This window comes from Channa argus, chromosome 7 (genome assembly GCF_033026475.1).
Source record: "Channa argus isolate prfri chromosome 7, Channa argus male v1.0, whole genome shotgun sequence".
Classification (NCBI taxonomy): Eukaryota; Metazoa; Chordata; class Actinopteri; order Anabantiformes; family Channidae; genus Channa; species Channa argus.
This window is the reverse complement of record NC_090203.1, coordinates 26,826,699-26,841,010: the sequence shown is the minus strand read 5'-3', so window position 1 is coordinate 26,841,010 and position 14,312 is coordinate 26,826,699. Positions and strand designations below refer to the sequence as shown.

The 14,312-nt window shown below is 40.0% G+C and overlaps 1 protein-coding gene across 1 annotated transcript; it reads left to right on the top strand.

The window, feature by feature from the left end:
- The first annotated feature begins 321 nt into the window (after window positions 1-321).
- Window positions 322-13,889, top strand: LOC137130605 (phosphatidylinositol-3-phosphatase SAC1-B). The gene is made up of 20 exons (XM_067510973.1): window positions 322-428; window positions 902-999; window positions 2,594-2,668; window positions 2,788-2,915; window positions 3,934-4,083; window positions 6,208-6,267; window positions 7,017-7,050; window positions 8,018-8,119; window positions 8,413-8,498; window positions 8,591-8,677; window positions 8,794-8,862; window positions 9,036-9,115; window positions 9,226-9,324; window positions 9,426-9,564; window positions 10,139-10,208; window positions 10,323-10,395; window positions 10,680-10,773; window positions 10,966-11,058; window positions 11,137-11,194; window positions 11,368-13,889. Exons 1-20 carry the CDS (start codon window positions 400-402, stop codon window positions 11,502-11,504), a joined length of 1,761 nt encoding a protein of 586 aa, XP_067367074.1. The 5' UTR covers window positions 322-399; the 3' UTR covers window positions 11,505-13,889.
- Window positions 13,890-14,312: the final 423 nt, after the last annotated feature.

Below are 14,312 nucleotides of genomic sequence, written 5' to 3'. Positions count from 1 at the left end.
AGGATTCTAGCTGCTCATCAGTCCTGGTCTTTTGATATTTCGTTTTTTGATGCACCAAACGTTTTCGATTGGTGAAAGGTCTGGACTGTTTTTATTTACGTTTTCACATCTTCCGAACTTTTTTGGAATTGATGTTATATTTCTATGCGTTTAATAATATTTGTATTCATTTATAAATGACTTAGGTTTTCATTTATCATAATTAACTTGAATTAAGTCTTATTTCACTATCCAGTGGGAAAAAACTGACGTTTTCAGTGGACGGTGTGCAGCAGGTTTATAGGATGTTCGTGTCTCTCATAAGTCGACAGCGCCACCCAGCGGCTCGTCTCTACGCCGCTGAAGGCGGAAGTAGCCGGTGTCTTGTTGACACGTCATTGAGGTCAAACTGGAGGAAAGATGGCGAGCACCTATGAGAGTTTCAACTTGTAAGTGACACGAAACATTACTGCATAATCGCAAGGCTTCTTTCAGTCGATACTGAAGTTACAGTGAGCATTTTACATGGCTAACGAGAAACCAGCTGAACACGAACAGCAAGCCGCATCAGCGCGAGCGTCTTCCTACCGCAAACAGCGCGACAACCTATTTCCAAGTTTTCCGTACAGAGGACTCGTTTTTTAAAGAGCTAGATATGACAGCGCGGTGTCAGTGAGATAGCTTCCGTGGTCCCGAGTAAAGCCACATTTTGGGGGACTGAATAAGTGGCAGAGCCGCTGTAACCGTCTGCTAACGTTAGCGCAGACAGCTAACATTGCGGTTTCAGTTCACCTACATGTTGGCTGTGTATAGTTGTTGTGAGGTTATGACACAGACGTCGAGCTTTCAGTCACTGCTGCTGCTTCTGCTGCCATGTTGGTGCTTGTGGAGTTTTCTAACAGCTTTGTCTCTGTCACTCCAGGCGCATCACACCAGAGAAGTTTTACATTGAGCCGTGTGATGATGGCTCCGAAGAGGTGCTGGCTATTGACAGGGTGTCAACGGAGATGACTCTCACAGGTGAGGACACCTTAGGTGACTGATCTCCATCGTGGACAGAGACAGATGATCAGATATAAAGAGGCAGCCTGATCCTGAAAGCTTGGTCTGTAGCAGTGGTCAGACCCCACAGAAGAGCTGGGAGTATTTAACAGCTCAGCTCTGAAAACTTGTCTGCAGCACAGGGCAAGAATGAGCTGCAGGTTCTCCATAAAACCCGGGTCTTCACATCTTTGTGCATAATATTTGTGTGTTTGAGTTGTTCAGAGCCTCATGCTGTGTGGTCTTTTGATCAAACTGAACCTAGAATAAAAGTGAATGTGTGCAAGTAAAAGCCTAAATTCCTCTCTGAAGAAATTCTTCCCAACAAATAAATAAACTTCTTTTAGTCAAATCGAAGTACCAAGGACACGCTGCAAATTTGAATTATTACTCAAGAGTCAAAGAACTGCTTTACCTCTAGGATGATAAGGATCCTAGTATAAGATCTCCAGTATAAAAACGGAGTATTTACACAGTATTAAACCTTTGATAAATACAAAGATATGTCACTAAAATCTAGTAGTGAAAAAAGACTAAGGACAAAGATCAGTGTTGCTATAGAGACTTGGTGTGGAACAAAAACCACAGCTGGTAAAGGTAGTTGATTTTAACCGTGTTTCTTCTATTTTTGTTTATGTTGTGCATTGTAAGGCTAGTTAGGTTAGGAAGTTAATTTATACGTTTGTTTAGAAAGTTTGTGACGAAAAGTAGTTCATCTCAGCTTTTTTGAAAGAACAGACAACAGCTATTAGAAACTTGAGTTCGGCTATTAGAGCTGAGAGAAAGAACGAACTACAAGGTAGTGGGGAGAGCAACAGGGTAGAAGTGAGAGTTTCAGTGTGTTGCTGTGGAGACGCATGGTTTCTTACCTTGTTCTGTGGAATTGATTTTTGAACGTGTTTGTGAAATTACTATTTGATAAACATGTAATGTAGAATTACTCCATTATCGGCTAAGTTGAGAAACGTGGAATTCAAAAATGTTCAGTGTTCATCATACAATGATCTCTGGGGTGGATAATTGTTGGACCACCGAATACAAGTAAGATCCCCTCTACAGCTGTCATATGCCACAGATCACAAAGGCACAATGTTACCTTCAACAATAATACTTTTTATTAAGCTTTATTTAGGCATTTTGTCGAGGTTCACACACTCACACACCCCTTGTAACTGCGGGACAGGCTGAGGCTGCTGCCATGAGTCTGAGTTTATGTAGTTGTTTAAGTTTGGAGTTTCCTCATGTATGTTGACACAAAGAGTGATTGTCCCAGTTTCAGTCAAGTGTGTGTGAGTCTGTTAATAAGTAAAGTACAAAACCTCTTCCAGTTCTTAGTTATATAGTTGTGAGGAATTAGCTTCCTTTACTCTGTGCTACATTAATTGTAGCTAATTTTAAAAAGACAGTTTAGGACATGTTTTTCTATAGAATAGATAAAGAATCAGAAAAATCATTTAGAGAATCCTGAATGATAAAATTCAAAGTTTCAGCTTTAGTTGATGTGGTTCCACATTTCTTTGTGTTCTGAACACACCATCACTAACTGTTGCTGTGTCCCCACTATGGTCCTCAGGGAGGAGGGACATCCCTGCATCAGCTGAGACCAGGACAGTATGTGGACTCATGGGCACTATACGTTTGGTGGCAGGTAGGTTCAGGACATCATGCAGGTGCATCATGTTCCAGTCAGCCCTGGATCATGTGGTAAGCATCAGCTCTCTAGAGAACGCAGCCTTATTCTCATGTCCAGCTATGTGCTTGTGTTAGGAATGTACCTGGTTGTCATCACAAAGAAGAAGAAGGTGGGAGATTTGCTGGGCCATGCTGTGTGGAAGGCTGTGGACTTTGACATCATCTCCTATAAGAAAACAATACTTCACCTGACCGACAACCAGGTAGGATCATATGTATCTTACTGACTCCAGGTCTGGATGATGAAGAGCTACTCAGTCAGGTTATCTCTGTGCTGACTGCAGGGGCTAAAGATTCTAGATATTATTGGTCTGTTCATTGAGATACTCTGATAGTTAGTGACTAAAGCAAATATTTGCTCCGCTCTCACTGTAGTTATTATTAAAATGATGAAACAATCTTGAGATAAATATTTTGGGTATTTGGGTTTTTAACAGTCAAGCATTATCAGAAACAGACAAAGCGGTATCATATTACCACGATGCAATGCTGTAAAATAAAAATAAATGAGAGGTAAAAACTAGTGTGGTGAATACTTTTTGTCGGCACTGTGGATGAATGGAATACAGGCTTTGTGTTTGCTCAAGTAACTATGAATTAGTGAGCTTAAATAAAACAAAGCAACACATCACTTGCAACGCTGTCATGTCTCCTTTAGTCTTTTTCATTTGTTTATTTATTATTTAATAACCCAGAATAAAAATACAAATGTCATAATGATGAAACTGTTTCAGCAATGAACCATGAGCTGGACAACTCAACTGTAGCAATATGAGCATGAAACTGGGAAGCAGAATGCTGCATTCTGGCTTTTAGACAAGAGGCCAGCTTGGGTACAGCTCAATCCTCCAGAAAAAGAGTAAACGTGGACCTTTGTGTCCTCTTGTCACACAAACAGCTACCATGTAGCAGGATACATGCTAATTAGTTTGGGATATAATTGAGTTGATATCACAAACTGACTGATAAAAAAAAATTGATTGACTCACCGTGAGCTCAGACGTGTGTTAAAGATGCAATGAGAGCTGTAGAAGACATAAATTTTGTTTGTTTGACATTCAGGCCACCAATGAGCAGGGGAAAAGAGACATGAAAAGAGAGAAATGGGATGTATGGAAGGTGTTAACTAAGCTGATTGTAGTAGCTTCTTCGGGACACTGCACACTGCCACTACACATCTTCAGTCTTTAAATCTCTTGTTGGATTTGTCTCTTATTTCAGATGCAGGACAACAAGACTTTTCTGTCAATGATCAACAATGTGCTCCATACAGATGGCTTCTATTTTGCAACAGACTATGACCTGACCCACTCTCTGCAGCGCCTGGCCAACACCAGCCCTGAGTTTCAGGAGATGAGCCTTCTAGAAAGGGTAAGCTATGATCAGCCCTAACAGTATGACCACAGACAGGTGAAGTGATTTAAATGGCACTTAGAAGTGGGTGGGATATATTAGGCAGCAAGTTATGTTGGAAGCAGCAGACATGGGCAAGCATAAGTATTTGAGCGACTTTGACAAGGGGCAAATTGTGATGGCTAGACAACTGGGCCAGAGCCATCTCAGTGGCGACTGTGGTGCAGGAAGGTAGAGCGGTTGTCCACCAATCTCACAGTTGTTGCTTCAATCCCCGGTTCCTTCGGTCACATGTCGAAGTGTCCTTGAGCAAGACACTTAGTTGCTCCTGGTGAGTGTTGGCCAGCTGCATAGCAGCTCCCCCATCGGTGTATGAATGTGTTTGTGTGATTGTGAGTGTGACTGGGTGAATAAGAAGCAGTGTAAAGTGTTTAAGTGTCAATAGGTAGAAAAGCGCTACATAAGTGCAGAACATTTATCTCCAAATTTGGGAGCTCCTGTGGGATGTTCTCAGTCTGGAGGGGTCAGGACCTACCAAAAGTGACCAAAGAAAGAAAGACTGGTAAACCAGTGAAAAGGTCATAGGGGCAGAAGCTTTTTGATGCATGTGGAAAGCAAAGGCTGACCTACAATAGGTATGTAAGCATCACACCTGGACCACAAGTCTGATTCTTTTTTCTGCAATCGCAGAAGATGGCCTTCTCTGATAAATCACTTTTTCCACATACCCCCTATCATTGTTCCTGACCAAGTTCACCCCTTCATGAAAACAGCAGGACAGTGTAAACTTTAATATTACAGTTAAAGATGTGGACTGTTATCTGAGTTAAATACGCCTTCTTTGTCAGTTGCTTATTCTAAGTATTAAATTATCCCAATGCATTTTTTTGGATCTGACAGTGATCTTATACTGGGTATTGTCTCATACTGTTCGATCCGATACCTATTTACCTAAAATAATTAATAAATCTAGGGATGGGTTCTGAGAGCTGGCTATTTTGGAAATGGGTCGAATTTGGATCCAGTTCGGCCTAATAGAAGCTGACAGTCGGCAGAGAGGATGGTTAAGTGTGTGCTGTCTAGTCTTTAGTCTAAAGATCCAGTCATTGCCAGTCGTTCTCCCAACGATTAGTTTAAACACCTTTAATAACTGGTTAACAACCGGTATCAGCGACCGATGACGTCATAACGGAGGCAGACCTACAGTAACTGCAGCTTTACCTGAATGTAGTGTGGATTTATGAAGTTATTTTACCTTCATGCTCTGGATTCCTAGTTGTCCTCGTTTTAACACCCGCGATTCAGCTGTTTTTCTTTTTTCGTCTTTTGTTATTTTACCCGCAAATTGTTAAGTTAAAAAGTCAAAGTTCCCGGTTGACACTAGAACACGCGAGAATTCTTTCACGCGGGACTGGGAGTTTAGAACGTCCAGTCGTTCCCGAGCAGGTGTTAAGTGTGTCGTCCCGAGTCAAATGTCTGTCTGCCAGTCTTTGCCAGTCCTTAGGCGTGTCCCCAGCTTTAGTGGGTCTCTTCAGGTGTCTCTGAAATGAAAAAAAAAAACAAGGAAACAAAGATCTATGATGTTTAGTGTGATGACTGAGTGAAGCTCAGTAAATGTGGCAGAGCACCTTAAATGCTGAGAAGTGAGGCTGCACTTTACCAAAGTCAACAAAACAGCAGCGAATTGCAATATTTGTGGAACATCCCACCTCTCTCCGAATTACTGGTATTCTCCTGAAAATCCATAGCATCTGCCTGGCACCTGCTTATCATAAATAATAAACGGGTTATTTCCTCTTTTCTTGTTTTAAATGCACCTCTCACTGGCCTTAGTTTGTGGACTTTAATGAAGTAGCGTGGTGATTATGGGCCATAACTAACGTAGATGAGTAAAATTCATGTCGATCTGCATTAGATGACCATTATTTAGGCAGGTACCAACCCTAAGAAATATTCTCTGATCTGTGCTGTTAGTGATGATTAGTATTGGATTAGGAAATCGCTAGTATATTTAACTTTCAATTAGGTTTTTTTGGGGGAGGGGGTCATGTACCTCACTGATATCATCCCCAGGTGGTGCCTCACCCATGTCTATCCGTGTCTTTGGCTTTGACTAACTCACTCTAACTATCCTTCTTCCAGGCAGATCAGCGTTTTGTCTGGAATGGCCACTTGTTGAGAGAATTTCTCGCCCAGCCGGAGGTGAGACTGAATTTAAAAATAAAGATTCACAGCATTGTTTTGGGCTTCTCATTATGGGATACATTCCTCCGTCTATTCTCAGTTAATACTTTTGGAACTGTCTTCAGGTTCACATACCTTCACCATAGAAAGGATATTTTACTACTGTTGCTTGTGCTCATGCTGCAGGAAATAGTAGTAGTAGTAATCATGAGACTGAGCTTCTTTGACGTAGCAAAAGAAATTAAAGAATCTGTTAATTGACACACTTGATTCTATGATTTAACAAATCTGTTCCAAAAGCTAGAGTCTGTAGCATCACATATTTTAAAGTTATATCATACAAAACTGACACTTTGCTGCCATGTTAGATGTGAACATCTCTAAACATAAGATCATTTATCATCACACATAAATCCAACAAAGATCACATTGGTTTAAAACAGTGCTTGTCCTTAAAAATCTTCAGTCCAGGCATTTTGCTTCAGCTGTGCCTGCTGCTACACAGTGAACTCAGATTTTGCAACTAAGCAAACTCTCACTGGAAGCTTGTGAGAAGTGCCAGTATGCAAGAAATGTCCAGTTATACCAAAGAGTAATATGTCCCACTTGGAGCAATGGGGCCACAGAGAAAACTGGGAAAAGGCCATCAGATTGTTCCTCGTTCTACTGAGGGATCCAATATTACCTATGTAATACCTAAGTTTATTTTTCAGCATAACTGATGACACTAAAACTTTTCCTTGCCTAACACTGCTTTGATCTTACAGTTACACAAGTTTGTGTATCCTGTTCTCCATGGCTGTATCCTTTCCTCATGTTGTCTTATTCCTCCGTCCATTACATATAAAATGGACAATTTTGATGTTAAGCCCATTTCAGCTTGTTAGCAATCATGCAAGAAACGAGGTCCTTCTGAAAAAGTTAGTGACAGCAAAACAAATTTCGTATTTCTTCTAGTTAAAAAAACCTTCTCACTAATCAGAATTAATGATATCAACAATTACATTCTTACTAGTAGAAATTGTAATTCAAAATGTCTACTACAATGAATTCACTAGTCAAAACTACAATTAAAGTATCTAGAGCTCTTTAGAAAGTATATTAAGAAAGTATTAACATTAATAGCTACTCCGAATATCTCTTGGAGACATTTGTTATTCTTCGTAGTCCATAAGAACATTTCAGATATCCACCATGACGAGCTTTCTAGGACCAATGATGACACTTTTGTTTTTCATGTGTTTTAGGTGCAATTTCAGTTTCAGATTTCTGTTTTGGATATTCACAACATCAACAACTCTGACTACACAAAACTCCTATTACAGATGTCTAAAATATCATTTTGAATATCCAAAATACATATTCACAAGTAAAAATCTCAATACCGATATCCACAATATTATGCGAATGAAATAAAATGATGACTGGTAACAATTATATTGTAGATATTTGAAATGGAAACTTTTTTTTTAGTAAGAATTCTATTGTAGATATTCAGAATATTCATTGTGGTTATTTAAAATGATGATGTAGATATCTGAAATTAGAAGCCACATATGTAAGTACACACGAATGACAAAAGAGCCTTAATTTGTCCTTGGAAGAATGACATGACATTGTGGATGTGTGAAATGTCCCGTTTACTAAGAAGAAACAAGTATATCTGCAAGTGAAATGTGAAATCCTCTTGCCGTATTTACATATTCTTTTTACATTTTGTACTGCTTCATGTCAGTATTATTGGTTTCTTAACGCATGTGTTGACAAGTCATCACCATGAAGTCAAGCTGCATCAATGGAAAGGTCTTTGAATGGAGTATTATCTCCAGGAGAAGCTGCTTCAGAGCTGGCGTCCGCTACTATATCCGAGGTAATGCTGTCGTTATTTAGTGTCTTTCTCACCTTTTTGAGCAATTCTAAATTTGCTTCTATGTACAAAATGCAGTGGAGTTGCATTTTCTAATTTTGTCACATAAATGAAGGTTGAACTGACAAATCAGAGATTTTAGCTTTTGCTGGATTTAAATAAATGTTCTGTAAGATGAATTTCATGTGACTATCTCCAATAAGAACATGCTATACAGGCACGTCAATTGAACATGAGGTCACTGATGAGTTAATTGTGTCTGTGTTAATGGCACTTTGTTTGTGTCTTGTGTGTAGGCATTGATTCAGAAGGACATGCTGCTAACTATGTTGAAACAGAGCAGATAGTGCAGTACAATGGTGCCAAAGCTTCGTTTGTTCAGGTGAGCCAAAGTTTGCCATTCACAATGACCATACAGAAGAACTGAAGGATTAAAAAGCTGGATGATATTACTTGGTGAATTTTCCATCATAGACAAGAGGCTCTATCCCCTTCTACTGGTCCCAAAGGCCTAATCTCAAGTATAAGCCAAAACCACAGATCAGCAAAACCGTCAACCATGTAAGCTGTCTTTACATTTCCATTAGACAAAACAAGGCCTTCTGTGTATGAATACTGTCAATTGTTTTATATATATATTTTTTTCTTTACATACTTTCCTCTTTCTCTTTCTGTAGTTGGATGGATTCCAAAGACACTTTGACTCGCAGATTATTCTCTATGGAAGACAAGTCATTTTGAACTTGGTAAGATAAAAAACATTAAAATGATCTTATCTTAGTTTTACTAATTGTCATTGGGGCAGCCTGACATCGATTTGACACAGTTTACTCCATGATACTATCCTCTTTAGAAAGAAGCAGTCAAAGGAAATAAATGTATTTATGGTTTTTAGATAAAGTACTTTTTCTTTTCACAGATCAACCAGAAGGGTTCAGAGAAGCCACTGGAGCTGGCCTTTAACAAGATGGTGACCAGCTTGGGTAATGGCATGATCAAGTAAGACTCTCTGTTTCACTTTGCCCCTCGCATGTGGCTGGGCAGCAAAGGTTTTGTTGTCCAATTTGGTTAAGGGCATTGTATTTAAGTAAATGATTGCTTTTCTGCAGGTACATAGCTTTTGACTTCCACAAAGAGTGCAGCCGGATGAGGTGGCACCGCCTTCAGATTTTGGTGGACATGGTCTCTGGAATGCAGGATGAGTTTGGGTCAGTTGGCTTTTTCCATTCTGTGTCTGAGTCGTTGTACAGAACACCAGATAAAAAGTGTGTACTCATAACTAAAGTCAAACTTTATGTTGTGCATCCAGGTATTTCCTAGTGGATGTTGATGGCAAGGTGCTGCTGAATCAAGAGGGGATATTTCGGAGTAACTGCATGGACTGTCTGGACCGTACCAATGTCATCCAGAGCTTGCTGGCTCGCCGCTCGCTACAGTCACAGCTACGGGTAAAAAACAAAACAACAGAATGTGGATTCAAAAATCCAAGCAACTGAGCAATGAGTGATTGAGGGATTTTCTCCCGAGAGAACACTGTGTTGAGTTTAGAGGTACAAGGGGTGGGTGAAATGTTTAAGATGAGGTCTAAAGAGAAAGAAAACGAATGGCTGTGGACTAAAGCTCCACAATTTATTTAACCAGTGTTTTGAACGCAACTGGTCTCCTTCAAGGTAAAAACAGATCATTTTTTAAACCTCTCCTGCAGCTTTATCCACCCATCTACTCTCCTTATTAGCTCAGCTTTGACGTTAAGACCAACAACTGTTGAAGCTGGGTGGTGATGGTGGATGTAGATTTGAACATGTGATTTATTCACTAATCAGATCTAATCAGGAAGGGCAGCAACAGGTAGGTAATGATGGAAGTATGGAGTTATTAACAGCAAATTTAAAAAGAAGCAGATCTGGGAACATTAGTTTCATAAAGCTGATGTTTTAGCTTTCCAGTCTTTGACAATTGAGACAGGAGGTTTGTTTTTGCGTGACCCTGGGACAAAGTGTGTGTGTGTGTGTTTGTCTGCAGAGAATGGGAATCCTGCATGTAGGACAACACATTGAAGAGCAAGCTGAATTTGAGAAGATCTACAAAAATGGTGAGCTGCCCCTCACAGAGTTCCCTTCGATCTAACCAGCCCCCGGGCTTGATTTAAAGTCAAACATCTGTTTCTCGTAATTCTTGTTCTGTTTTCGCTCTGTTTTTCATGCAGCCTGGGCAGATAATGCTGATGCCTGTGCTAAACAGTATGCTGGTACCGGGGCCTTAAAGACTGACTTCACCAGGTCAGTTTTCACACAGCAATCAGCTAACATCCAGCTGATCACTACTGATTCAAGTATCCAGTCACTTGAATTCAATTTTTAACTTGAAACAGAAACAAACTTCTGTGTGAAATTAAAATACAGTTTAAGCTGGTTCATAAAGTACAGTAGTCAGTGTTTGAAATACATCCTTTGTCCTTGGTTTCATGGCTGGCAGTTGCCAGAAACAAACTATATGTCATGAATATGGTCAGTGTTAGGATGTACAGGTGTAAATGATGTTGGGTGTCACATTGATTTGTCAGGACAGGGAAGAGAACTCAGTGGGGGCTGCTTATGGATGGCTGGAACTCCATGATCCGATATTACAAAAACAACTTCTCTGATGGTTTTAGACAGGTGGGTCCAAACTTCCATTCATTTCAGTGCCACAGTGTCTGTGTTGATTAGTGAACCATTTTTTAAATACAATTTGTAGTTAAGGTGTAAGAACATCATTTAAAGATCCCATGAGCTGGAGTAACGTCAATGATTGGTATTAAGGAAACAAACCCAAAAGCATCAATGCAACCGTGTGCCTGTTTAATGCAGGACTCCATCGATGTGTTCCTGGGGAACTATGCTGTGGATGAAGCTGACTGGACCACTCCACTGCGAGACCCCAAAGACTGGAAGTTCCTCACAGTAAGAATTCTCAGACATATAGACTGACACAGTTTTCTCTCTCTAATGTGACTCTGGTCTGGCTTTGTTTTTTTCTAGTTACCGATCATCATGGTGGTGGCTTTCTCCATGTGTATCATCTGCCTGCTGATGGCTGGTAAGACAAACTGCAATTGCAAGACCAGCATGAGGGTTTTTTATTTTAAAATTAATTCATATTTTTAAAATGCTCCCTACGTTTTCAAAATGTCCCCTAATGTTTTGACAGAAAATGCAAAATGAGTTTGAAATTCTTCCACTGACACAATATGACCTGCTGTCCTCTTTCAGGTGAGACGTGGACTGAGACTCTGGCCTATGTTCTGTTCTGGGGAACAGCCAGCGTGGTGACAGGAGGCCTCATCCTCTTTAATGGACGGGACTTTGTAGATGCTCCCAAGCTGGTCCAGAAGGAGAAGCTGGACTGAATGTGTGTGTGTGGAAAGCAGCTAGGCCCTGGCGAGCCCACTGCCTCATCCTCTAGCTCGTCATCACTTTACCCACAGCATCAGCATCAGCAGGCCTGGAGCCTTTATTAACAGCGGGTGAAGTGGAGGAGGGTGGTAGCCAGCAGGGTCTTGGGCCTTGTGCACCACACTGATGGAAAGACAGAGACTGGAAGTGCACTGGCCTGCTGCTGTCCACACTGCAGCGATTGTCATATGGACAGGACTGTCTGTCCACAGGTTTTCTTGGATATTGAACGTTGGATATTGTTCTTACTGGATGTCATTGTTCCTGAGTTCACAGGAATGCTGTGGGACCCACATCCAATGTCCCGTTTGTCCTGCTGCATTGTATTCATGGACGCATTGGGAGCAAATTTAAAACAACTGCTGGGATTTCTCAGCACAGCTGTACATGAATTACTGTATGTACCATTAATTTGCCTTTTGGTGTTTTCTTTTTCCATTGCCAGTATCTGTTTATCCATGTCCCGTAACTCTGTCCCAAAATAAATGATGCCTGTTTAGAATTCTGCATTTTAAGATCAGTGACGGCTCTAAGAAATCCGGCTGCCTTTGCTCATAGTTTTAATGATTTGAATTTCACAACCAGTGTGCTCATGACAAGTGCTTTGCTTTGGGGCAGAGAAATGGGTTAATTCCAGTGCAAATGTAATGTGAACTGCTATCTCTGTAAAGGTAGATTCGTTTCTCATATGAACACATTTCAGTCATTTAAGATAAATCGCAGTATTCACTCATTTTATTCAGGTTTTTCTCTTGAGGCATGAACCAACTTTATGAGATGTCCAGACCTGTTGCACGAGTCATGAAAGGATGTATTTCTTCACAGTGGGAAAAAAACGTTTTAGAGCTCAGATGTAACACTAAAATTAATTATATGATGAATAAAATGTATAACTATAACAAACCTCATGTAACATAATATTGTGTTCACAAGCTCATCATCATCATTGCAGCTGGGAAGTTTTAGATTTTAATGTTTTTTTCTCATATTTGGTCTCAGCAGCAACAGTGAAAACTTGAGATCTTTCAGCCGTTGCTTCCTCATCATCTCAGTATGCTCCTCTGTTCTAACTAGCACCTGACAGTGTAACATCTCTTACACATATTAATATGGAGAACTTTGCTTTAGAAAGATTTTTTTTGCTACCTGAGCTCTTACCTCTTTATTTCTGTCACAGTACAGCTGCTCTAATGATACATTGTTGATACATGTGCTGCTCATTTGTAGTATTTATTTCAGGTTATGCCACAGTTAAACTACTTATCCTGATGTTTTTTGACAGCATGACTTTGAAGCTCTGCAATGAGAAAATGTCTGGTAACATTTCAGGTTTTTAAAGAAGATTTTGCATAAGGCCTGATTGTCAGATAAATGGATTTGGGATGTCGACAGATGTGCAGTTCAGTTAAAGATGAACCAGTTTATGGCCATACCACTGCTGCAACTCAGACAGACATATTGCACATTTATTCACTGACAATTATAATTTTAAAGAGTGTGTGCAGGGTCAGTTCAGCCTCAGTCCTTTGAAGGTTCCACCTGGCTGTTGGCAGCTACACCTGTGTTAGGACAAGTGAGAATCCTCTGCAGTGGATCTGTCATCGTGCTGTTGAAAAGCTCAGTGGGCAGTTGTACATTGGCCCATAGGTGCAAAACACGTTTCTCTTAACATAACTTGAAAAACAAAGCATTTAATAAAATACAACAATAAAAAATGAATGAACATTGTAACATTTCACAAAAAGCAAAACAGAATATGCAGCTTTTTAGAAAACAGTTTTATTGTTGTAATGCATTTGTGAAATGTCATTGTAACTGTACCTGGACTGAGAAGCTGACTTTGGTTTTGTTTAGTTTTTTCAGATGAACTCAACAAACTGTTTTCTGTAGTTTTTAGTAAACTCAAAATGAAACCTTCACTCATGTTCTAAAGGTTCTGTACATGCATCATAGTCAAAATGTCAGTAAAGTTTTATTAATGTACATTATTTATTCAAGCTCTGCTGCAAATGTGAGAAGTCCTTCTATAGGATTAAAAATAATTAATAGCTGTGTTTATATGGACCTAAATATTCCACTCTACACTGGACCTAACAAAGATTTTGATGGTTTTGCTTTATGAACTCTTCTGCGTGTATCATACAGATTTGGGGCTTTTAATCACAAAAATACGATGTAAGGTTTTTAAACTGGATGAGAAGGATGATGTAAACCTGTAATAATCTGATCAACAGGAAATTGATCTCACAAACATTTGACCTAATCATTTCTCTCTTGTAAGAATAAATATATACTTTTTGTGCATGCTTGGCCCATGTGGGGAAGGTATGACAAGTTTATTTGTCTTATTTGTTTTTCATTCTTGATGAGCCAAATCTGACCAGTGACGACATTTACACCCGCATGTCGTCATTCAACCGCTGGCTGTCTAGGTGGTGTCCAGCAAATGATGTGGGCTACATAGACAATTGGAAACGTTTTTGGGGAAAACCTAGGCTGATTAGGAGAGATGGCATCCATCCTACTTTAGATGGTGCAGCTTTCTTATCCAGAAATATGGATGGTTTTATTAGACAACAAAAAGTAGGACAATCCAGAGTCCTAGGATGCAGAGATCCAGTCCTACACGCCTCTCTGCAGTGTCCTTACAACCGTCACCCCCCCCACAACTCCCACATACCTATAGAGACTGTGTCTGTTCCCCGACCTAAATTACATAAAGTAAATATGACAACAAGAGGAGTTAATCATAATAACCTAAT